The 25,793-nt window shown below is 40.2% G+C and overlaps 1 protein-coding gene across 1 annotated transcript in view; it reads left to right on the forward strand.

Moving 5' to 3' along the window:
- ANK3 (ankyrin 3) overlaps positions 1-25,793 on the forward strand; it is a 251,108-nt gene that overhangs the window by 208,038 nt on the left and 17,277 nt on the right. The window contains exons 40-47 of the mRNA XM_088019888.1: positions 240-8,075; positions 8,701-8,775; positions 11,861-11,992; positions 12,877-13,020; positions 16,343-16,433; positions 19,059-19,434; positions 21,197-21,247; positions 23,302-23,388. Coding sequence (XP_087876014.1) covers positions 240-8,075; positions 8,701-8,775; positions 11,861-11,992; positions 12,877-13,020; positions 16,343-16,433; positions 19,059-19,434; positions 21,197-21,247; positions 23,302-23,388 — 8,792 coding nt within the window. The remainder of the gene's footprint in view (positions 1-239; positions 8,076-8,700; positions 8,776-11,860; positions 11,993-12,876; positions 13,021-16,342; positions 16,434-19,058; positions 19,435-21,196; positions 21,248-23,301; positions 23,389-25,793) is intronic.

The raw sequence follows: 25,793 nt of genomic DNA on the forward strand, positions 1-25,793 counted from the left end.
GTTTTTTTGTTTGTTTGTTGTTTGTTTGTTTTTAACTTTGGATCAGTTATGTCTGTGGAATTTTTTTTCCCCTCTTTTACTTTAATTGTTCCTTTTGCCTCTTCCATTCTAAATCATGCAAACAATTGTACTTGCTTTTGTAATATTTCAAAGTTTACTGACCAATTTTTTTCTCTGGTCTCTCTGTTTCTCAACCATTTTTGTTGATTTTTGTGTTTGATTTCATTTTAAAATTTAAGAAACAGTTGAACGGAGTGCAGGAGCAACAAGATCCCTCCCCACCACTTACTCATACAAGCCATTCTTTTCTACAAGACCATACCAATCCTGGACAACAGCTCCGATTACAGTGCCTGGGCCGGCCAAGTCAGGCTTCACTTCCTTATCAAGCTCGTCCTCTAATACGCCATCAGCTTCTCCGCTAAAATCAATATGGTCTGTTTCGACTCCTTCTCCAATCAAATCCACGTTAGGCGCGTCAACTACATCTTCAGTTAAATCCATTAGCGATGTGGCATCTCCAATTAGATCCTTTCGGACAATTTCTTCACCGATCAAAACAGTGGTGTCACAATCTCCATACAGTATCCAAGTTTCCTCTGGTACCCTGGTTAGAGCTCCCACAGTCCCAGAGGCCTCGCCTTTGAAAGGGCTGGCATCCAATGCTACGTTTTCCTCCCGCACCTCTCCTGTGACGACAGCAGGGTCTCTTTTGGAGAGGTCGTCCATTACTATGACACCCCCTGCCTCCCCCAAGTCAAACATTAATATGTATTCCTCAAGTTTGCCATTTAAGTCAATTATTACATCAGCAGCACCGCTAATATCTTCGCCTCTAAAGTCAGTGGTGTCTCCAGCTAAATCAGCAGTTGATGTCATTTCATCGGCTAAAGTCACGATGGCCTCTTCTCTGTCATCACCTGTGAAACAGATGCCCGGACACGCAGAGGTCGCATTGGTCAACGGATCTATTTCCCCTCTGAAATATCCGTCATCTTCAACGTTAATTAACGGATGCAAAGCCACTGCCACGTTACAGGAAAAAATTTCTACAGCTACAAACTCTGTGAGCTCTATGGTTAATGCCGCCACTGACACAGTTGAGAAAGTGTTTTCTACCACGACAGCAATGCCATTTTCCCCACTCAGGTCATACGTTTCTTCGACACCATCAGCTTTTCAGTCTCTAAGAACTCCTTCCGCAAGTGCACTCTATACATCCCTTGGGTCGTCAATATCTGCAACTACCTCATCTGTAACTTCATCAATAATAACAGTGCCAGTATACTCTGTAGTCAATGTTTTGCCTGAACCAGCATTAAAGAAACTTCCAGACTCTAGTTCACTTACAAAATCAGCAGCAGCCTTGCTGTCACCCATTAAAACATTGACTACGGAGACACGTCCTCAGCCCCATTTCAGTCGAACTTCATCTCCAGTTAAGTCGTCTTTGTTCCTTGCACCCTCTGCCCTTAAGCTGTCTACACCATCTTCTTTATCTTCCAGTCAGGAAATATTAAAAGACGTGGCCGAAATGAAAGAGGACCTAATGCGGATGACTGCAATACTACAGACAGACGTGCCTGAGGAGAAGCCATTCCCACCCGAGCTCCCAAAAGAAGGGAGGATTGACGATGAAGAGCCTTTCAAAATCGTTGAGAAAGTAAAGGAAGACTTAGTGAAAGTGAGTGAAATCCTCAAGAAAGATGTGTGTGTAGATAACAAAGGACCACCCAAATCACCAAAGAGTGACAAAGGACTCTCTCCCGAAGACGACTGGATAGAGTTTAGTTCGGAAGAAATACGAGAAGCAAGACAACAAGCTGCGGCGAGCCATCCTCCATCCCTACCGGAGAGAGTGCAAGTGAAAGCAAAAGCCGCCTCCGAGAAGGATTATAACTTGACCAAAGTTATTGATTACTTAACAAACGATATTGGGAGTAGTTCATTGACAAATTTAAAGTATAAGTTTGAGGATGCAAAGAAGGATGGTGAAGAGAGACAGAAAAGGATTTTAAAGCCAGCGATCGCGTTGCAGGAACACAAACTCAAAATGCCTCCAGCCTCCATGAGGCCTTCCACCTCTGAGAAAGAGTTGTGTAAAATGGCCGATTCCTTTTTCGGAACAGATACTATTTTAGAGTCTCCGGATGACTTTTCTCAACACGACCAGGACAAAAGCCCCTTGTCTGACAGTGGCTTTGAAACAAGGAGTGAAAAAACGCCCTCCGCCCCACCGAGCGCTGAGAGCACGGGCCCTAAGCCGCTCTTTCATGAAGTCCCCATCCCTCCTGTCCTCACAGAGACAAGAACTGAAGTGGTACACGTTATCAGGAGCTATGAGCCCTCAGCTGGAGATGCTCCCCCGGGCCAACCGGAGGAGTCCGTGGCACCCAAACCATCGCCTACTTTTACAGAACTGGAACCAAAGCCCACCACCTCTAGTATTAAGGAAAAAGTTAAGGCGTTTCAGATGAAAGCCAATGGTGAAGAAGATGACCACAGCCGAGTTTTGAGCAAAGGCATGCGTGTTAAAGAAGAGACCCACATAACCACAACCACCAGAATGGTCTATCATTCCCCACCAGGCAGCGAAGGTGCCTCGGAAAGAATCGAGGAAACCATGTCAGTCCATGACATCATGAAGGCCTTTCAGTCCGGGCGGGACCCTTCCAAAGAACTGGCAGGTCTGTTTGAACACAAGTCGGCAGTGCCTCCAGACGTTCACAAGTCTGCTGCTGAAACCACAGCCCAGCATGCAGAGAAGGACAACCAAATGAAACCCAAACTGGAGCGTATAATAGAAGTCCACATCGAAAAAGGTAACCAAGCTGAGCCCACTGAAGTCATTATTAGAGAAACCAAAAAGCATCCAGAGAAGGAAATGTATGTATATCAGAAAGACTTATCCCGGGGAGATATTAACCTAAAAGATTTTCTGCCAGAAAAACACGATGCTTTTCCTTGTCCAGAGGAACAGGGTCAGCAAGAAGAAGAAGAACTTACTGCCGAAGAGTCATTGCCTTCTTATCTGGAGTCTTCCAGAGTAAACACTCCCGTGTCCCAAGAAGAAGAGAGTCGCCCTAGTTCTGCTCAACTCATATCCGATGACTCTTACAAAACACTGAAGCTTTTGAGTCAACACTCAATAGAATACCATGACGATGAGTTGTCAGAACTAAGAGGGGAGTCTTACAGGTTTGCTGAGAAAATGCTTCTGTCAGAAAAGCTAGATGTGTCTCATTCTGATACCGAGGAATCAGTTACAGACCATGCAGGACCCCCTAGCTCAGAGTTACAGGGGTCTGATAAGCGGTCCAGAGAAAAAGTAGTCACTGCCCCCAAAAAAGAAATTCTCTCCAAAATCTATAAAGATGTGTCTGAAAATGGTGTAGGTAAAGTGTCTAAAGATGAGCATTTTGATAAAGTGACAGTGTTGCACTATTCTGGCGATGTTAGTAGTCCAAAACACGCCATGTGGATGCGCTTTACTGAGGACAGACTAGACAGAGGTAGAGAGAAGTTGATATATGAAGATAGGGTGGACAGGACTGTGAAGGAAGCTGAAGAGAAACTGACTGAAGTGTCACAGTTTTTTCGTGACAGAACCGAAAAGCTAAATGATGAACTGCAGTCCCCAGAGAAGAAGCCACGCCCTCGAAATGGCAAAGATTACTCTTCCCAGAGCTCTACCAGTAGCAGCCCCGAGAAGGTACTGCTGACAGAACTGTTGGCATCCAGTGACGAGCGGGTTAGGGCAAGGCAGCACGGCCATGACGGACAAGGCTTCCCCACAGCCGATGAGAAGCAAGTGGCCAGCCTGCCCAGCAGCCCAGAGAAGAAGGGTCTGTCCCCACAGCCCGAGGACAGCAAGCCCACAGAGGAAGCCCGAGAAAGCATTTCACAGAGCAAGGCACCAGAAGGGCCCCCGTCTGGGTTTCAGCTCAAACAATCTAAACTCAGTTCCATTAGATTAAAATTTGAACAAGGCGCACAGGCAAAGAGTAAGGATGTGTCACAAGAAGACAGAAGGCCAGAGGGCCAGTCGAGAATCCCAGTTAAAAAAATGCAGGAGAGCAAGCTGCCCGTTTACCAAGTGTTTGCTAGAGAAAAGCAGCCGCAGGCCATAGACCCCTCAGACGAAAGTGTATCTGTGCAAAACGATTTGATGGTCCTCGCGGCTACGGATGAGCATGCCCAAAGCCACGAGATTGTTGTAAAGGATTCTGGCTCCGAGGATGTGAAAACACCGAGGACTGAAATGTCAAGTAAAGCAATGCCTGACCATTTTTCTGAGCAACAGGCTAAAGACTTGGCATGTCACATAACCTCAGATTTAGCAACTAAGGGACCATGGGACAAAAAGGTCTTTAGAACATGGGAAAGTTCTGGAGCCACTAACAATAAGTTGCAGAAAGAAAAACTTTCGCATGTACTCGTTCACGATGTAAGAGAGAATCACATTGGTCACCCTGAGAGTAAGATTGTTGATCAAAGGAATGAGTTTATGTCTGTGACTGAGAGAGAACACAAGTTGTTAACGAATGGCTCTCTCTCAGAAATTAAGGAAATGACTGTAAAATCTCCCTCCAAAAAGGTCTTATATAGGGAATATGTTGTGAAAGAAGGGGAACGGCCGGGTGGGCCTCTGGAACCGCCTTCGAGGAGGAGTGAGAGCTCAGCGGTGTCACACATCCCGGTCAGAGCCACCGAGGGAAGGAGAATGCTGTCTTCTGATATCCCTGACGGCTTTTGCGAGCAGTCAACATTCCCCCAACATGAACTATCACAAAAGTTACCCCAGTCCAGTATGAGTAAAGAGACGGTCGAGACACAGCACTTTAATTCGATAGAAGACGAGAAAGTTACCTATTCAGAAATCAGCAAGGTTTCCAAACGTCAGAGTTACGTAGGCTTATGCCCTGCTCTCGATGAAACCGAAAGCTCTCCCACCAAATCTCCTGATTCCTTAGAGTTTAGCCCAGGAAAGGAATCTCCCTCTAGTGATGTGTTCGACCACAGTCCCCTTGACGGATTGGAAAGAATTGCTCCGCTAGCCCAGACAGAGGGAGGGAAAGACATAAAAACTTTACCTGTGTATGTCAGTTTTGTACAGGTGGGGAAGCAATATGAAAAGGAGATACAGCAAGGAAGTGTAAAAAAGATCATAAGTCAGGAGTGTAAGACAGTACAAGAGACCAGGGGGACCTTTTATACAACTAGGCAGCAAAAGCAGCCTCCTTCTCCCCAAGGTAGTCCAGAAGACGACACTCTAGAGCAGGTTTCCTTTCTAGACAGCTCTGGGAAAAGCCCTTTAACCCCAGAAACGCCCAGTTCAGAGGAAGTGAGTTACGAATTTACGTCTAAGACACCAGACTCGCTCATAGCTTATATACCAGGCAAACCCAGCCCAATTCCCGAGGTTTCCGAGGAGTCTGAGGAGGAAGAGCAGGCCAAGTCAGCCTCCTTAAAGCAGCCTACAGTGGAGGAAGCAGCCGTTGAACATGAAACGCCTACCGATGTCAGCAAAGACTCTAACCAAAGACCCAAAAGTAATAGAGTTGCGTATATTGAATTTCCCCCTCCTCCACCACTGGATGCAGACCAGATGGAGCCAGATAAGAAGCATCATTATCGCCCCGAAAGAGAGGTTGACATGATTGAAGTCAGTCTGCAAGATGAGCATGACAAGTACCAGCTGGCCGAACCCGTCATCCGAGTGCAGCCGCCCTCACCCGTCCCCCCTGGGGCAGACGTCAGTGATTCGAGCGATGATGAATCCATCTATCAGCCAGTCCCCGTTAAAAAATATACCTTCAAATTAAAGGAAGTAGACGAGGAACAAAAGGAGATGACAAAATCCAAAGCTCCTGCTGACAAGCCTTCCAACCAGAAAGAATTGGAAACTAATGGATCTGGAAAAGATCACGAATTTGGCCTTGGCCTCGATTCACCTCAGAACGAAACCGCCCAGAATGGGAACAATGACCAGTCCATCACGGAATGTTCCATTGCCACCACAGCCGAGTTTTCTCATGACACTGATGCCACGGAGATCGACTCCCTGGACGGCTACGACCTGCAAGATGAAGATGATGGCTTGACAGAGAGCGATTCTAAAGTCCCCGGTCAAACGATGGAGATCAAGAAAGATGTCTGGAACATGGAGGGCATTCTGAAGCCAGCCGATCGCTCCTTTAGCCAAAGTAAACTTGAAGTTATCGAGGAGGAAGGAAGGCTGGGACCAGACGAAGACAAGCCACCTTCTAAAAGTTCCTCTTCTGAAAGGACTCCTGATAAGACTGATCAGAAATCAGGGGCCCAGTTCTTCACACTGGAAGGCAGACATCCTGACAGATCAGTGTTTCCTGATACTTACTTCAGTTACAAAGTAGATGAAGAATTTGCCACTCCTTTCAAAACGGTAGCTACCAAAGGTCTAGATTTTGATCCTTGGTCTAACAACCGAGGGGAGGATGAAGTTTTTGACAGTAAATCACGGGAAGATGAGACTAAGCCATTTGGTCTGGCTGTGGAAGACCGCTCTCCAGCAACAACCCCTGATACAACGCCAGCCCGAACGCCCACTGATGAAAGTACCCCAACTAGTGAGCCTAACCCCTTCCCATTTCACGAAGGCAAAATGTTTGAGATGACTCGCAGTGGTGCAATTGACATGAGCAAGAGGGATTTTGTTGAAGAGAGGCTCCAATTTTTCCAGATTGGTGAGCATACTTCTGAAGGGAAGTCAGGGGACCAGGGGGAAGGGGATAAAAGTATGGTCACTGCCACACCACAGCCACAGTCGGGGGGCACCACTGTAGAAACCAATCTAGAGAGAAATGTAGAGGCACCTCCAGTCGAACCCAACCCCGGCAGCCCGACCAGCGGAGAGTGTCAGGAAGGTGCAGCCAGTGGTGGCTCCTTGGAGAAATCGGCAGCAGCCGCTAGCGCCTCTAAAGTTGACCCCAAGTTGCGCACGCCTATAAAAATGGGAATTTCAGCATCCACCATGACCATGAAGAAAGAAGGCTCTGGAGAAGTGACAGATAAGCTAGAAGCTGTGATGACCAGTTGTCAGGGACTAGAGAATGAAACTATACCAATGATTGCAAATACAGCCAATAGCCACATGGGCACTAGGCCCCAAGAGAAACATGATTTCCAGAAAGATAACTTTAATAACAACAACAATTTGGATTCTTCCACTATACAGACAGATAACATTACGAGTAATGTAGTTCTGACAGAACATTCTGCACCCACTTGTACCACAGAGAAAGCTAATCCAGTGAAAATCTCATCAGGAAAAAAGACAGGGGTACTGCAAGGACACTGTGTCAGAGATAAGCAGAAAGTTCTTGGAGAGCAGCAAAAGACCAAGGAGTCGATAGGGATTAGGCGAAAATCCAAACTTCCCATAAAGGCCACTTCACCAAAAGATATCTGCCCACCAAGTCATATGCCAAACATGAAAGTGAGTAAAACGAAGCAGGTCAGTCAATCTGAGAAAACCAAAACCCTTATTGCTTCTTCATGTGTAGACGTAAAGTCCAGAATTCCAGTAAAAGACACACACAGGGATAACGCAGTTAGGAAAGCATGCGCCACACCAAAACAAGGGCAGCCAGAGAAAGGCAAGGCCAAACAGCTTCCATCCAAGTTGCCAGTAAAGGTAAGATCCACCTGTGTCACCAGCACCACCAGCACCAGCACCAGCACTACCACCACCACCACCACCACCACCACCACCACCACCACCACCACCACCACAGTAAAAGTTAGGAAGAGTCAGCTTAAGGAAGTATGTAAACATTCCATTGAATATTTTAAGGGGATTAGTGGTGAGACCTTAAAGCTTGTGGACCGCCTCTCGGAAGAAGACAAAAAGATGCAGTCCGAGTTGTCCGATGAGGAAGACAGTACCTCAAGAAACACGTCGTTGTCCGAGACTTCCCGGGGTGGCCAGCCTTCAGTTACAACGAAGTCTGCTAGAGATAAGAAAACAGAGGCAGCACCTTTAAAATCAAAGAGTGAAAAGGCCGGCAGTGAGAAAAGGAGCAGTAGGAGGACTGGTGAGGATGAAGGCAGTCAGGTCTCTCGAGCACTCTTTGCTCACATCCTGGAGAACGAGCGTAGTTCGTAAACACTTTCCGACTCGTAGAGCCTAGTGCATGAACTGTCGTGATTGCCTGTGCGGTGACTTAACCGTAGTTTCTCATTCCGTCATTGTCATCTGTGTGTGCTGTCTCCACACTCTTCTCGCTCCCTTCTAACCAGCCGACACCGTAGGCAGCTAGGGAAGCATGCTGAAGATATTGGTGTCATTCAAGATGAGCAGCTTTTTTTTTTTTTTCCTAATGTACTAATGATCCTGTCAAAGTAAAAGCACAGATGTTGAAATCCCATCATGGTGTTTTCACCAACACAGTGATTCTGTAACCGTTGTCCAGTAGCTAGCTCGTCAGCATGTTTGATCCCATCACATTGAGCATCCATGTAGTCTCACATCTGGCCGGGGCAGGTGACAATCAAGTGAGCCATGTGAAAAGACAAGTGTTCATGTAGGTGACTAGGACACATTTAAGTGTACAGTGTTAGCATTAGTCTCTCTGTAAAATCTGAGTACTGCTAAAAAACAATTTTCCAGTATCGTGTCTTTCTTGATGATTATTTTAATTAAGAAATTGTAAATCGTAGGTCCACAGAGTCCATGTGAACGGACAGATATCAGGATGGCAATAGTAGCTGATCACCTGGGACTTAGTTGGACAGGTAAGTGCCCACACTCCTGAGTGAAACGAATACAGTTTCTTTATTTCTTTGTCTTACTCACAAGGGGTTCATTATAAAAACCAGAAGCAAACAACAAGTAGAAAACAAAACAAAAAACATTTTTACCATCCACAAGTCTACCTACCCAGAGATAATTATCGATAATACCTTACATCCTGTGTTTTTCAAAGCTTTTTTCAATGCATATACACTAAAGAATAGAAATTTAAATCTTACTTTACCTTAAATGTAGGCACTTTCTTCACACTGCCATTTCTGGTAATAGAAGATAACATTTTACCTCGTAGTAAACTTATTTTCTGGGGTCAAGGAAAACACATTTAAGGCCTGTGACTTTTAAGTAATCCAGAACTTTAAAATGGTGTATTCCCCGTAGAGCAGCTCTCTTGGGCAACTGTTCAATTAACCCATGCCTGCGTTTCCCAAATGTTAATCGCTCGTGAGTCATCTTCACGGTTTTTATGATATACACAGATTATCTGTATGTTTATTTCCCTGAGACCTTTCTTTAAGTGGACTCACTCTTATGCCCAACGATTTATTTAAAAGGAAATCTTATATCTTTGCTAAAGGAAAACAAGGATAATTTTCAATAACTACATAAACAAGAAAACAAGGGAATGAGGAAGTTGAACATTCCAATTACAATTTTTTAAGTAGGATACACGTATAGAAACTCATTCGGTTTACAGAAGTCATTGAGTTTGGTGAGATGAATGAAACTGTTTATGATCCGTGTGTAGAAAAGGAATATTTAGCTTGATTTCACTTCATTACAGATGAAGATAAGATTCTGTGTCATTTGGACAATTCTGCTTTGTAGATTTGATGTTAACTGGGCCTCCAAAATCCCACCTCTCATGAATCAGAGAAAGTTTAAGTTCTAGACGTTGAGTGTATGTTTTTAATACTCAGCCAAAACAACACAGTAGCTTAAAATACAAATGTCAACCATTGTCATATCTAAGTCATCTTGTATACCCTCCATGATAGTCTATGCTTAGGGAAAGAATTATCTCTGCTATTAAAAGGGAGAATATGAAACGAGATAATGGCAAACAAGGTCAGCTACATTTTCTTCCTTTAAATGGCCTAAGTCCTGCCCTCGCCACCAGCTTATTAAACCTTCCTGTCTCCTTCCACCCAGCCTCTGCTCTCAGGCACACTGCTAACGACCAGGAGCCTAGGGGCACTCTGAGAAGACAGGTGGTCTGAGTAATCCTAAGCAGCTTGTTGAGAGTTAATAGCAATTCGTTATATATAAATATTTGCTAACATAAAATTAATACTAATTATATTTTAACATCAGACATTGTGATCTGAAAATACACTGGAGCAAATGTTGGTTTTGCAGTATTATATGTCCATACTATTAGATTATTTACCTTAGACAAATCCAGTCCTTAGGTCTGTCAGAGTAAATTTTTGGAGAAGATGGGACAGAAAGCTATTAAACTGTAAAATTCTCAGCGACAGTGTGTCTTTGCTCTTCACTGGATCACTAGACAAAGGATACAGTTGGGTCATAAGGGCGTGTTGGATGGTAAGGAGTATTGTCTCTTAAAGCACAAAGGGATGAAGATCTTAAAAGAAATTTAACTTTTGTAATTTGAATTACTATCTGCTTAGTGAAGATTGTCATTAAAATTATCAGTTAGAAGAGCAAAATTTAATCCTGTCCCTCAGAACCACTGTTAACATCTTAATGTACTTTGATTTTTGTATAAAAAGCTTTAAAATGTTATATACACCATGTAAATTTTTTGCTTTTTTATTTGTGATTACCCAGTTTCCACAAAATTGCATATTCTATGATCTTGGTTTTCATGGATAAATAACATCTAGTGTACATATTTTATAATGGTGTTTTTCTAACTTTGGGTCACAATGCACTCCTGAGTCATGAAATCGATACATACTTTGGTTTTGTTTTTCATAGAATAGAATGGGGGGGAAATGTCTGTGTGTTACCTGTATTAAGGCTAAGTTTTGCTTCTTGAAGATCTGGTTTCATTTATGTAAACAACGCGCTATACAATGTATATCTAATTGTAGGCCATGATCACAACAGTTCACAAGTCGCTGCATTAACTCAACTCTTCTTTTGTCAACACTTGGATTGTTTTCCATTTTTTTAATAGTACAAGCCTGAGATAAACATTCATGTGTGTAAATCATTGTGCCCAACCCAATGTATCATCACGATAGTTCCTAGAAGTGAAATCGCTTGATCAAAGGATCTGGAGTTTTTTGAGCTTCTGCATGCATGTCGCCAAATGCTAGAAATATTTAAGCAGGGTAGAATCTTGACCAATTTCTTTTCCATGGGAGGATTTTTTTTTTCCCATTTATTTCTAGAATCACTTGAAGTAATACATACCTGAGGATTTTTTTTTTAACTGTACAGGAAACATACAGTGGAAAGTCAGGCTCCTTCTCATCTTTGACTCCTGTTCCCAGAGGGAGCCACTAAGGCTCACACGTATCTTCCCAAAGACACTCTCTGACAAGGACGAGCATACGGGTATAGACATTTAGATGGACACAAAGCTATTTCCCTTTTATTTGCTAGACAAGTGGCAGCATAGCGCAGACAGCAATCTGGACTGTGGTCATCATTTAACCTCCCAAGTGGAATTGCTGAAGGCTCATTACCAGCATCTCTTGTGCCCTGTTTATGGGTGTGTATCCCTGCGCATCTTATATGAGGCTTGAGCAAAGTGCAAAGAATAATTTGGCTGCATTCAATTCAATTTAATTTAATAAATTAAAAGAATCCAGCAGCAACCTCTTTGTATAGATCAGGAATCTTTATAAAAGAATCTCTCAAGAGGGAATCTAATTGTAACTAAGCAGTTATCTCAGGAAAGTTAAGTCCAGCCTGTGTGGATCACGACTTCCCTGTAAAAGCAAGCCTGTAAAGATTAATGCTCAAGGTTGGCCTGGGTTTTACTATACAATTCCTTTGTGTGCGTGTGTGTAGGGCAGTTGAGCATTACGTTTATGAAACGTATGTGATAAAAGTAGAATGTGAAATCTTAGTAACTCTTTTTCTTTTCTACAGAACTGGCAAGGGAACTGAATTTTTCAGTGGATGAAATCAATCAAATACGTGTGGAAAATCCAAATTCTTTAATTTCTCAAAGCTTCATGTTATTAAAAAAATGGGTTACCAGAGACGGAAAAAATGCTACAAGTATGCTGACATTATATTACTTTAACTTTCAAAACTGCATATATTCAGTATTTTAGATAAGCCTACTGCTAATAGACCAGAGTAATCATAAAGTAATAGCAAGTCTTTTGAAGTTATACTTGCTTAATTTAGCGCTAATATTCTAAACACCTGTCTTTAGGAAGCTTCTTAAGAAAGCAGGTAGTGGTGAATTTGTTGCATTTTGTCTTTCGTTCTCTCCATGACCATCAAAAATGAAAATCGAATTCTAGCTGTTAAATTATGGGTTAGTAGTCAGAAACACTGTGAGGCTACTGCTGTGGCCAGAGCTAGATGCACAGGGAGAAAAAGAAAGGAGGATAGGATCAAATCATTTTATTCAGCTTCATCTGTGCTGCAGAGAATTCTCCAGTATTTTTAGGTTGGGCTTGGTTTGGTGGGGGGTGGGGGGAGAGTGGTGCTATACTACGGCAATGTGAAATAAGTTACTGTGGTTTTGCCTGTGTCAGCCTGACCTTAGTAAGTCATTAAAATGCTAAGCATCAAATATGAGGGTGATCTATTTTGACAGTCTAAAAGGAGAGGAACATGTTTAAAATTTTAATAGATCCCCTCGTAACTAAAAGGAGTCTAGCTATTTTGAGGCCCATCTGCTCAGCATCGTACCGTGGAATGAATGTTGCTGTCACCACACATAGCTTCACAAAGTGATTCTTAAGACCCTGACATGACGTCCCTGTAACACCGAGCTTTCTGAGCCCTCTGCATGGTAATATGGCAGAGCTGCAGGGAGAAGGAGCTAAACCACTTGGAGGGTCGAGAACGCCATGCTTTTGTGTGGATATTGGGATGACTGGAAGAAAATAATTTAATCGGGTTTTCAACCCTTTTTTCTCCTTTTTCAGCTGATGCCTTAACTTCGGTCTTGACAAAAATTAATCGAATAGATATAGTGACTCTCCTAGAAGGACCAATATTTGATTATGGAAATATTTCAGGCACCAGAAGTTTTGCAGATGAGAACAATGTTTTCCATGACCCTGTTGATGGTAATTGAATTTAGTGTTCATATTTATTTAATCATTTGATAAAATTTGAAAGTGTGTAGGACAAGGCAGTCACTTAAAACCAACTAAATTGTGATTTGCTTGACTTAATTTCTCATTTTCACAGCATTTTCTCTGCTAGAGTCTGCAAATAAACACTCTGATAGAACAAACGGGATAAATTTCTGTTAGAGTAAATACAAATAATGAGGTATAAAAGCATAAGTTAACTGAAAGAGTTGGTATTTCAAATATTTTACGTGACCAAGTGGAAGAAAATTTAATACCTAGAGAATGCATTGCTTTTGTCATTTTCACATTAACCTAAAAAACTAGTGAACTCTTTTATTCACATGTTGATAAGACCAAATTGTAAGCTGTCTTTTATCCAACAACCAAGGTACTGGGTCAGGTTTAAGCATATTCCTGTTTGAATTCCTGTTTGGGGGGGCCAAGTATTTAAGCGTGAACTGAAAAAGTCTAATGCATCACTCAAAAACATGTTTTACTTATTTAGCATATTTTAACTTTATATGCTTCCATTTATTGTGTGGAAAAACCCTGCCTGATCTATCATATATAAAAGTCAGTGTCATTTCTAATTCAGTGAGCACAGATGTCACTAATAACATAGTAATTCCTTTTTTACATTTAGCTTAATTTATATAAGAATATCATCATCTTTCCTTCAGTGTGTAAATTGGGGCATATTTTTAATCAAAGTATCAAAAAGTATAACAAATATCTTACTATGTTTTTCAAGGTGCTTGTCTTGCTTTACAAATGGAAATTTATTCCTATAATGAATTTTGAGTAAAAAATGATGATGGTGTGGAGGTAGAAAGAAGAGCTTAGGGATATTTTTTCTACTATCCCCAGTTTTGAAAAATACGGTGTTTTTCCCCCATTTTTTAAACTGGCAAAGTTAGACTAACAAAAATCAACAACTTCTAGTTCTAGATATGTTATGTAGCAAAGTTGTCAAATTCTTAAAAAGTTTCTGCTTGCTGAAGTTAAAGTCAACAGAAAATTTAAAGCATACCTTATTATCCACATAACATTAACACGATGGACAATAATGTCAAAAGTGGTTTCTTTTTAAGCTTATAAATGCCACAGAACCTTGGAAAAAACTCTCTTCAAGGCCTCATCTTATATGTAAGACCATGTAATGGTAGCCAGTCTCTTTTTGCACTAAAGGTAGACCATTGTTATATCAGATTCTGAATTATTGCCAAGTTATAGTTTATAGAATCTTTTAATATTCTTTTTTGGGAAAAAATTTTTAAGAAAATACCTAACAAGCAAAAAAAAAAAAAAAAAAAGAGAGAGAGAAAAGGAAAAGAAAGAACTAACAAGCAAGATAACCAGAAAATAATGGAAATGGTCAATAGAAGTGAAAGCTTTATTTATTTTTAACATTTTAAAATCAGAATACCATTAAATAAATTCACAAGTTTTTCGTGGCTACATCTTAATATTTTATATTTCTTATTTTAAAAAATCATAGGGAAATTTAGGAATGTATGTATGAAGTAAATTTCACTTATGCAGATTATAAACCTCAGCTAATCTCAGCCAGCTTTTCAACAAGATTCTGGTTTATAGGTGACTATACTTACCTATAGCAGTTTGAATTTACAACAAAAGCTTAAGTTGGTATTTGTCACGGACTGATGGGAAAATTAGGCTCTCGTTTTGTAAACCATTGATTCAGAAAATGTGCTTGGCTGCCTTTTTTTCCTGTCTCTCCTCTTTGTTGAACTTTTATGAAACCTCCTTTCCTCACCATGACCAGACCATTGTTGACTTCTTTCTCTGCTGAAGGAGAAAAATATTCCCTTTGTCCACACAGTGAAGGTTAAAACAAGGGAATTGTTTCCTACTTCCCCTCTCAGTAGGCTGGTAAATAAACCTCCGTGTTTCACAGTATTGTCTTGAATATTCAGAGAGCTCTTTGCAAATGGCTTTCTTCCTGTCTCTGTTGTGTATCATTTCTTTTTTCTCTTTATTTGATTTGTGGTTCTGAGTGGACCCCTATCACCAAGTTCACTAAGACCTCCATATACACCACAACCCTTTCATCTCTGTCACATTATGATACCTGAAAACTTTCCTTGGAGCCTTTTCTACTTTATCTGCTTTTCAAATCCTTTTCCTAACATCTTTTTAGATTTTTTTTCCCAGTGCTACTGCTCTAAAATCTAATAATAATTTCCTTCCAAAGATTAAATGTATTTTTCTTCATGGTAAATTTCAAGTGAATAAAAGTGAGAATTAGAGTTGGATAGCATTGCTCATATGTAAAGCTCTTAAAATAAGTTATAAGTGACTATGAAATTTGGTTTCTTGTGGCTTGCTGTATGCAGTCCACCACAATATAGATTTTGCATGCTAAAAGTAGAAAGATAATAAATCTGGCCATGGAATAAGTGTATTTTATATAACAATAGCTAATTTTGTATTGAATTAGTCTGTATATTTAAGTTACTGTGTTGAAATTATTCAAGTCGATAGAAATCATTTATATCTTAATTAGTATTCTGTTTTATTATAGTGCGCACTAGTCTTTTATTTCATTGTATTACATTTAATTGAACTAAACCAATAAATTTATGAGCATTAATCTGTAACTCATCATACATTTTCATACCTGATATAATTTAATTCATTCCATGTGTTTTGTTTGCTGTACTCTAAATCGTTCCAGTCAGTCCAAATGTACTGTCTTCCATAGGTTATCCTTCCCTTCAAGTGGAACTGGAAACTCCCACAGGGTTGCACTACACACCACCCACCCCTTTCCAGCAAGATGATTATTTTAGTGATATCTCTAGCATAGAGTCTCCCCTTAGAACCCCCAGTAGACTGAGTGATGGGCTAGTGCCTTCCCAGGGGAACATAGAGAATTCAGCAGATGGACCTCCAGTTGTAACTGCAGAAGACACTTCCTTAGAAGACAGCAAACTCGAAGACTCAATGCCTTTAACAGAAATGCCTGATGCAGTGGATGTAGATGAGAGCCAGTTGGAGAATGTATGTCTGAGTGAGTATCCTCAATACCTCGGAAGTATGGCTGGGGTCCCAAAAGTTGTTAAACCAGCAGAGCCATTCAAACAGCCTAGTAAAATAGGAGTAAGCTCTGAGCAGCAAGAGAAAGGAAAATCTGGTCCTGATGAGGAGATGACGGAAGAAAAACTCAAATCTCTATTTGAGGACATTCAACTTGAAGAAGGAGTAGAGTCTGAGGAGATGACAGAAGAAAAAGTACAGGCTATTCTTAAACGTGTTCAGCAAGCAGAACTGGAAATGTCTTCAATTTCAGGTTGGCAGAACGAGACATCAAGTGGAAACCTAGAGTGCCCTGCTCAAGCTCGAAGAATAACTGGTGGGTTACTAGAACGGCTGGATGACAGGTATGGCTCCATTTCAGAAAAAAGAAAAGTGACTCACAGGTTACATGTTAGTTGTTTGTTTTAAATACCTGCTTTTTAGCAATTACTCTTTTTCTAAATCACCATTCCAGTTTGGGGATAATACCTGCCTTAAAGGTTGGTTCATTCTGCTAATCTGGAGAGGGAAAGTTACATGACATCCGACTCTTGATCGCAGCTCAGTTCTTGAAATCACGGTTGTAAGTTCAAGAAATCACAGTCATGAGTTCCAGCCCCCTGCTGGGCTCCACGCTGGGTGTGGAGCCTACTAAAAAAAATAAATAAACAAAACAAAACAAGAAAACAACTACTGAAAGCCTGAAGTAAAATGCAAACAGTTTTACATGCATGCCAAAGATGTATATATGTTTACTTTAGAAGACTGCTCTTTTCGAGTTTATTACTTGCATTATTCTTTTCACAAAGCCAATAAGTAATGCACTTTCAAAATAATATAATAAATAAAACCCCATGTCTTTTAGAAATATGAACATTTCTGTTGTTTCCTGACTTCAAACGTAATATGCTTATTATGCAAACTTTAAAACACAGATGTAAAAAGTCAAAACCCCATCATCTAGCAATAGCCACTAAAATTTGAGATTTTTAAAATTTCTTTTACATACATTTTTCTAAATGTCTTAATGTAGAAAATGCAGAGAAGCAAAAAGAAAAGTCATCAGTCCTCCTACCGTGCCAAGGAAACACCTAACATTGTATATCCTTCTTTTTTTCCTACATGAACATTTTATGTAATTTGCAACATTGCATATGTAATTCTTCACTCCAAATAATATTGCCGTGGTGGAAATTTGATTACAACCAAACTAATTCCCTAATCATGAATCTAGTTCTTTTTTATAGTGGACTTACTCTAGGAAGGTGAGAATCTAGTGTCCTTCAGATATTGGTTCAAATCCCACCAGCATTAGGTTTGCACTTTGTGACTCTGGATGCGTTTCTAAGCTCTAAGAATGTCAGTCTAATCAGCTTTAAAAACTGGAATACTGCTGCTTTCCTCAAGCAGGTTTACAGATTGAAAAAGAAAGCCTATAGAATGGCTACCGGATGACTGGTACAAATAGTCTCTCAGTACTAGTTGGCATTATTTTTATTTATGCATACATCAGACTAAAATATATTTTACTTCAGTGGCAACTAGTGATAACCTCAGGGTTTTTTGCATCCAACTTAAATTTCTTTCATAACCATATTTAATATTTTCATATTGCTGATAAGCTTCTTGCTCGATAAAGATTCCCAAAGAGGGAGTTTATAACATTTTGCAAAAAAGGAGTCTAGAAGATTCCTTTAGAAGAATGCTAAGTCCAAAGAATTCTGTGTTCAGCCTACCAGACTGTTGCAAAGACAACAAATAGTACTAATTTTGATGTCTGTGTTCTAATATAGTCACGTAATGTATAGTTGCATAGCAGGAAATAGATACATTTAGATGATAGCATCTTCACACTGTGCTGGGACCAAAATCCTTACACATATGGAATAGGGTGTGCCGTTGATTGGGGGCTGTTTATATATAATCAGAATTTGATTTATAAGAATACACACATACTTACAGACATTTGCATGATATATATGTATCATGCATATAAAATATTGTGCTAGTTACCACCTTCAGAATTCTACAGGTAATAAAGACACTAAAAACAGTGCACAAGCTAGAAAATAAAAGTCTATCCTGATACTAGTAAAACCTAGAAATCAATTTAAAAGAAAGTATTGGAATGGGCGCATGGGTGGCTCAGTCGTTGGGCGTCTGCCTTCAGCTCGGGTCGTGGTCCCGGGGTCCTGGGATCGAGTCCCGCATCGGGCTCCCTGCTCGGCGGGAGGCCTGCTTCTCCCTCTCCCGCTCCCCCTGCTTGTGTTCCTGCTCTCGCTGTCTCTCTCTGTCAAATAAATAAATAAAATCTTAAAAAAAAAAGAAAAAGAAAGTATTGGAAGAAAAAGATTGTTAACAGTTGAAAGGAAAATAGTCCTCACAGAACAGAGAAGTGACAGGTGAGCACCAACACCCGCTCACCAGCATGAGTCAGCAGAGGTCAGGGGAGGGGAAGGAGGAGACCTGAGTAAGGGGGTGAGGGTTGCAAAATCAGGATGGCAGATTCACAACTAGAAACCCATCCAAAGACTGGAATGTGGGATGCTTGGGGTTGCCAGAGCTCTCCCAACAGGAATGCATCTGATTCTCGGCCAGCAGTTTTTTCCATTGGCAATGCGAAAGCCTTTTGCAGTATCCTCCTTCTCTTGTAGATCGGTGGGTCTGGAACTCTGGGTCTGTCCGTGAACCTCTCGGGATGACTCTTAAAAATCTCAAATCCAAGTAGCTGTAGCAGTGCAGTTAAACAAAACAAAACAGAAACAAGGGCAGCATAGCTAGGCAGTTTGGGAATTGGGGTGTGGGGGAAACCTGAGTCCTCACCCCCAAACCCAAACCCGTGATCGCCCCTCACACATCAGATTTTTCATGCCTTTCTATTTTATGCCTATAAAAGTGATTTAAAACATGGTGGTTAAAATTTAGAGCTTCTAAAGCCCATTTTCAGCCATGTATTACCATCATAAATTTCCACATTTTCTCTTTTGCAGCCCTGATCAGTGTCGAGATTCTATTACCTCATATCTCAAAGGAGAACCTGGGAAATTTGAAGCAAACGGGAGCCATGCAGAAGTCACTCCAGAGGCAAAGACAAAATCCTACTTTCCAGAATCCCAAAATGATGTAGGGAAACAGAGTGCTAAGGAAACTCTGAAACCAAAAATACATGGATCGGGTCGTGTGGAGGAACCAGCATCATCACTAGCAGCCTATCAGAAAGCTCTAGAAGAAACCAGCAAGTTTGTAATTGAAGAGCCTAAACCCTGTGTGCCTGTCAGCATGAAAAAGATGAGTAGGACTCCTGCAGATGGCAAGCCAAGGCTTAACCTGCACGAAGAAGAGGGGTCCAGTGGGTCTGAGCAAAAGGTATGCAGTCCAGGTATCCGATACACTGTCGGTTAAGCCAAGCGTACTGATGCTTCACGTCCTTTGATTAGTCTTGTAACCCTGGGCCCAAGATTCTTTACTATTTCCAAAGTATCAGTGCTAACACTAACGGCGGGGCTGAAGAAAGTTCTAGGTAAAACACATACTATTTGATTATATTTTTCATTCACTGAGTAGAAAAAAGGGAGAAGCATCTCTTCAGCCATTTTTCAGGAGAAAAAAAGAACTACGGAGATGTTATGCTTAAGGTCCAGTGGTAATTTTGTCTAGGATTTGAATTTGGGTTTCCTAACTCCCAGCCCAGTCTTCTTTCTTATGGAAGGAGGATAATTATTCTGACTTTTCCTGGTTCTTCTGCATAATTTAAAGAGTTTATAGCATGTGACCCATCTACGAGTTCTACCGTATAAGGTCTGTTGTCTGAAAGCATGTTTTAAAAATTAAAGAAACCCAGGGCCCAAGCCCAAAGTGAGGTGGGTATATACCACTGTTGGTTGACATTTAGAAATTTGAAGTTAGAGGTATCATTTTAATCCTTTGTTTATCTAAGTTGATAATTATCTTAGTATTTGTTTTCAATAATTTTAAAGCCTTACTGTCATAAATTATTTGCTTGCACTTTGTACTTAAAACATATTTACATCTAATGGATTTTTTTCATTCTTTGAGGTTTACCACTTTTAGATATTAAAAAATTTTGAACTGAAATTTATAATTCATAGATGGATATAAGAAAATAAAAATTAGTTCCATTTCCTACATTTTTTTTTTTTTACTGCTTTTTGCTTTCTCAGTCGTGTCTTTTCCTGAACCATGCAGTAGGTGTAAGCTGAGACGTGGACATCTTGGAATCATAGCACTTGCAGTTTTCCCTAAAACATCCAATGGTGCTTAAGACCTACTGCAGTAGGGATTTTTTTATTTTGGGATTAAAACAAAACAAAATAAGTCTTTCATAAAATAGCAAGTCCATGCTTAAGTCGTGGTTTACAAAAACTTTATTAGTAAACTCCCAGTCACTCAGGAGCTAATGATCAGCTGATCAGTTAATCATATCCTTCCCTTTTCCCTTCTGCAGGCTATCTTTTGACCACTTTCCCGCGTGTTAGGAGGGAAAGTGAGAGGAAGTAAAATTCTCAGGCCTTCCTTTCACTTCCTGACAAATGGGTTTTGAATATTGATTTCGTTCAGTTAATTCTTAGCATATTTAAGCAGTGTGACCTTGGATGTTCCCTTTTTAAAATGAGTCCACAAAATACAGAAGGAAGCAGTAACACTGTGATGTCTTAACTATGAAAGTTTACTATTAAAAAGCCGTAGAGAAGCTCTGAAATCAAATGATGATCTAAATATAAATAAGCACTTGGGTGTGTGCACGTGTGGACACATTGGCCACTGGGGAACCGGAGAGAAGGCAAAAGAGGGTCTGAAATGAAAGTCTTAACCCTGAATGGAAGCTCAGCTGAGTTCATCAGTACTGGAACATAATTACTCTTAGAAAGTGTTTTCAAATTGCTTACGAGATCGTGCTTTTGGTATTGGTTACAGGTCCTACTCTAATGCCTAAAAAGTTTTCAGGAGCATAAAAGTTCTTAATGGAGTTTAAGTTTCTGGGACTTTCTGATCTCACCAGAAATCCCAAAATGTTCAGGATGTGTCCTTTTTGGCTAGACCACAGTAGAGTAGTCATCTGATGTATGGTCTCAGAAAACAGTCCCCTTTTTGTCCCCTAAAAAATCAGGTCAAAAGTCCGGGTGCGGCTCTTACACGGATGACGGCTTGCTGTTACAAGGTAAACTTCTGCTCTTTTCCACCTCTTTCCATGCAGTGACCCATGGCAAGCCATACTGAAACACTCCCGTTTGTCTGTCTACTAGTTACGCTCTTCGCCAATTCTAGAGAATTCTCTAAAAGGAATCCTGATCAAGATTCTACTACCATCTTCTCTCTCCCTTTCACCTTCAGATTAGCAGAGACTTGAGGCAGAAAGTGGAAACTAAAACGTTGGCCAAATGGCCATTTTTCTTTCTGAAAGGGACTAGTCTCAGATGTTTCTGGATAGGAATGTAATGCAATTGATGTCTAGGTTTGTTAGTGTTGGCATTAACATATGTTCTGCTTTTCAATTTACCCAAGTGAAAACCTTTCCCCAGTTTACAATTCTGTGTATGAATAATTCAGATTGAATTTTCGCTTTTGCCTCATCTAATCTGTTGATCCCTGAACGCTGATTGGCAATTCTTTTCTTTCACAATGTGAATTCCTCTTACGTTTTCTGCCTTTTTGAGCTGTTTCAGTGCCTCCTTTCACAATACTGGGATCATTGTAAGTTTTCTGAATTTACAATCTTTTCTAAAACATTTTAAAAGTTAAGAGGGAATTTAGCAGCCAATATCTTTGCAAGGAATCAGAAACTTGAAAACTCTTTCCTTTTGACACCGTATTATTCAGTAGGGTATTTTGTTCAGGTGAAATTTCTTACAGCGTTAGGGTTGATATTATATTTTAAAGTATTTGTTAAGTGTACCTTGGGTGAAAAATGGTCTACTTTATTATCTATTTGACAACATTTTTTAAAGAAACCCTGGTTTATTACTTTCTGCCACATTTTTTTTAATATTTTATTCATTTATTTGATAGAGATAGCGAGAGCAAGAACACAAGCAGGGGGAGTGGGGGAGGGAGAAGCAGGCTTCCCGCTGAGCAAGGAGCCCTACACGGGGCTTGATCTCAGACCAAGGCAGATGCTTAATGACTGAGCCACCCAGGCGCCCCATTGACAACATTTGACAATCACTTTAGCTAACACTTGTACCTCCTGTAACAATTTTACTTTTTTCCCCCTATTTTTACCAACACTGCCGCTGATTTTTCCAATGGATATTAACTGCAGTTTCTATCTCCAGGACTCTCAGATTTGGGGCAACTAGCACACTTAGAAAATAAAATGCCAGAACTATTTTCAGAATTCCACCATTAAAATTTAGAGATAAAATCAGTCAGTAAATAGTCTTCACCATGACACTTCAGTAGAAGCCAGAGATATTTTTCCCTTTTTCTCATCTTTATTGCCTAAAAATTAATATTTTGTGTACTTCTTGTATTCTTGTCTATACCGTCTTCTTGTCTGTCAGATGTTTTTTCTGTCCTCGTTTCATATGAGATCTTTAAAATAAGACTCCAAGTTTTTACATGTTTTACATTATGCCTTCATTCATTTGCATAAGCTCTTACTGAGCACCGATTGTGTGTTGGGAGCCAATTATGCTGCTAAAAATCTCCCAATATAAATACATGTGGCAAATTCTACTGATGTCAATTCTTTACTTTTTTATGAAGTTCAAAATAGCTTTTGATAAAGTTGTCAAATCTGACCAAAATTTCATAAAAATCAGATGCTCTGCCTCTTTCTGTAGATCAAGTGAAGCATGGCCATTCAGGTCAAATGTATAGAGATTTAAAATGAGTTTTAAATGAATATTAGTGCTCTTCAAACTAATAATGAGTAGCGTGTAGTTTCTGATACCAAAATGTCTCTTATAATTATTTTTATTTAATTACATTGATCTTTACCATATATATGCACACAAAGATCAATGTAATTAAATATATGTATTAATTCACATACACACGTAATACATACCTATACAGAGTCATTTCATTTAGGATCCTGCTCAAAATTTTCTTCCACTTAAATTTTTTTTAAGATTCTCACAAATACATATCGTGATGTTCCTTAGCAGGGAAAACCAGCAAGTGAAAGTAATTCTTTTTTGATTTCCTTTCTCAGAATGTCTTTTATTTTAAATGTGATGGTAAAATTATCCTAAAAAATGCATTTATCAGGACTTGAAAGACAGTGAGAGTGATTCGAGCTCAGAGGAAGAACGGAGAGTCACTACCCGCGTTATTCGCCGGCGTTTGATTATAAAGGTATCCTGTAGCCGGATCGTGATGGGGCATTGCTGTGGGATTAGAAAGTCCTCCCTTGTGGCCTTGAGAATTCAGCAGGCTTGATAAGTAATCGCTCTATAGATGCTTCTTTGCACATCCGAAAGCTTGTAAGAACCACCACCAAGAGGAAAGGGTCGTGTTTGTATGGTAGTGAGTATTCAGTCTAGGCCTGTGTCTGACTTGTGGCAGCTGTAATTTTGTCTGAGAATTCTTGGCATTTGTATCCTGCCTTCCCTGGAAAAGTCTTGTATGTGAACAAAGGTTTTGTCTTGGTGAGAGAACAGTTCGTATCAAATGAAACGGTCAGTGGAAACGTCAGAGGCCACATGAGGTAGGAGGTCCGATGGAGAAAGACAATGAAATAATGAAAAGGCTCCCTCCTGGGTCTCAAATTCCTACTGCCTGAACAGCTCTTGAGGAAAAACCAGTTCTTTGTTACCAATCAGTAGCTGAGGATTTGGAGTTATAGCCTGGCATGGATGTATGTGCCATAAACAAAATCAGGCAAAACCTTCTGAAAAGGCTTTCGACTTGACTAACGTACGGAAAATCAGGCTGTATTTTTAAGTCAGCATAGGAGGCATTTTTTACTGGACGTAAAAATCTTATCCTCCCCCTGTTGCAGCACAGTTGAACGCAATGAATAAACCTTCATTTCCGCCACAAAGGCCTTTGGAAGCACTGACTTTATATGCCTGGTCGGGTCGGGCAGAACGCTTCCCACAGTCTGCTGCTTGTCTTCATTACTCGACTCTGTCTTTAGAGAGAAATTTCCTGATGTTAGAATAATTGACTGCAGAAACCAGGCAGCCATTTTCAACACACAGGCCTTTGAATGTGGTCCGAATAACTTGAGGCTCCTTGGTTGACAGCTCTGGAAAGAAGGAAAGGAAGGGAAATATCTATTGAAAACCATTTATCAGATTTATCATCCCTTTCCAAAGTGTCAGGAGACCCATGAGAGAGCAGAGAAGTTGGCTTAGGTATCTAAAACTCCTGCTGCTTGTACTTTTCACGTAGATCAGTTGAAAGAAGAGAAGAAAATCTGCCAAATCTGCTCTAGTAGAGGTTTTCTCAGGCTCTGGAAGCATTAGAGAAGAAAGTAAGTCCTTGTCTAAATCTGAAACTATCCCTAAATCAATCAGTGGACAGCTATCTATATTAAAAAAAAAAAAAAAGCATGAATCACTTTGACAATTCCATCTAGGCAAGCCAAATTACTACTTGGTATCCAGCATATTTGCAAGTATTCACCCTGCTTATAAAATCTTCATAATCAGTCACCTCCCACACATTCCCTGGGATTAGGGGAAAGAAATACTTAATACAGGTTTTCTGAAGGAATTAAAACTATATACTCTTTGCTCAGTCAGGCTTTGCCCTTCCCAGAATCAACGTCTTCAAGAAATGATATTTTAAAGTGAAACGACCAGAAAAAGTGCACCAGACATATCATTTGTAACTTGCTTTTTATGCTTAACATACGACATACTCACTCATGTGGCCTCCAGATCTACCTCATTCCTTATAAAAGCTGCTCATTATATAAGTTGAATCTCCTCTATATAGGGCAGAAGAAAATAAACAGAATCCTGCAAAAAAGAAGTGAGAGGGAGAGGATAAAGAAGTTTTACTCTGAAGAACACAAAAACAAAACAATAAAAACACAAAACCCACCAAATCAATGAGGGTTACTTCTCTTGGTCTTCTAGAATTCTAGACATATATTGGCAAGTTAGCTTTTAAGCCATTTTGTCAGAATGTGTTATTTATATATTTGAACTTAATATATAATTATGTGTAATATATAAACATTTTTATTAAGAGCTTAGGTTTAAAAGAGAAAATTATACTATGATGGCTTCATAAAACAGAGGGGTCTGTTCTCCCCAACTCCCCACTTCTTGAAGTTAGTGTAATTTTAGGGAGGTTGAGTGGAATGACCAGAGCATGGGTTTTATAAGTGAAGAGAGCATTGTATAAACAACCGAATCAAACAAACTTGGAAAAACCGGGAAAGCTAGCAAAAGTAGCTCTAATTAGGTATCACAAAAATCATTAGAAATTACGCATATAAGGATCCAGTTACTTGGTTTCTGTTCACATTTTTGGGGCTGTTGGAAAGGATCACACTTCTCTTGCTTTTCTCTTCACTCTATATGTTGGTATCTTTCTCATGTTAAAAGAGCTTGAAATTGCTGTAGTATACAGTACTTGTGACACGGAAAACACCCCTGCCAAAAGCATAATAGAAGAGTGTTAGGATGGAAATGGATCATTGATGCTAAAATCACTTCTTTTCTGAGATGACAAAACCGAGGGACTAGAGAACGGTTGGCTTTACCCAAAAGCACACAGCAGGGCAGCAAGCAGTCTGGGACCCC

This window comes from Eumetopias jubatus, unplaced genomic scaffold (genome assembly GCF_037043125.1).
Source record: "Eumetopias jubatus isolate StellerSeaLion01/CBP00866 unplaced genomic scaffold, mEumJub1_p1.0 scaffold_17, whole genome shotgun sequence".
Taxonomy (NCBI): domain Eukaryota; kingdom Metazoa; phylum Chordata; class Mammalia; order Carnivora; family Otariidae; genus Eumetopias; species Eumetopias jubatus.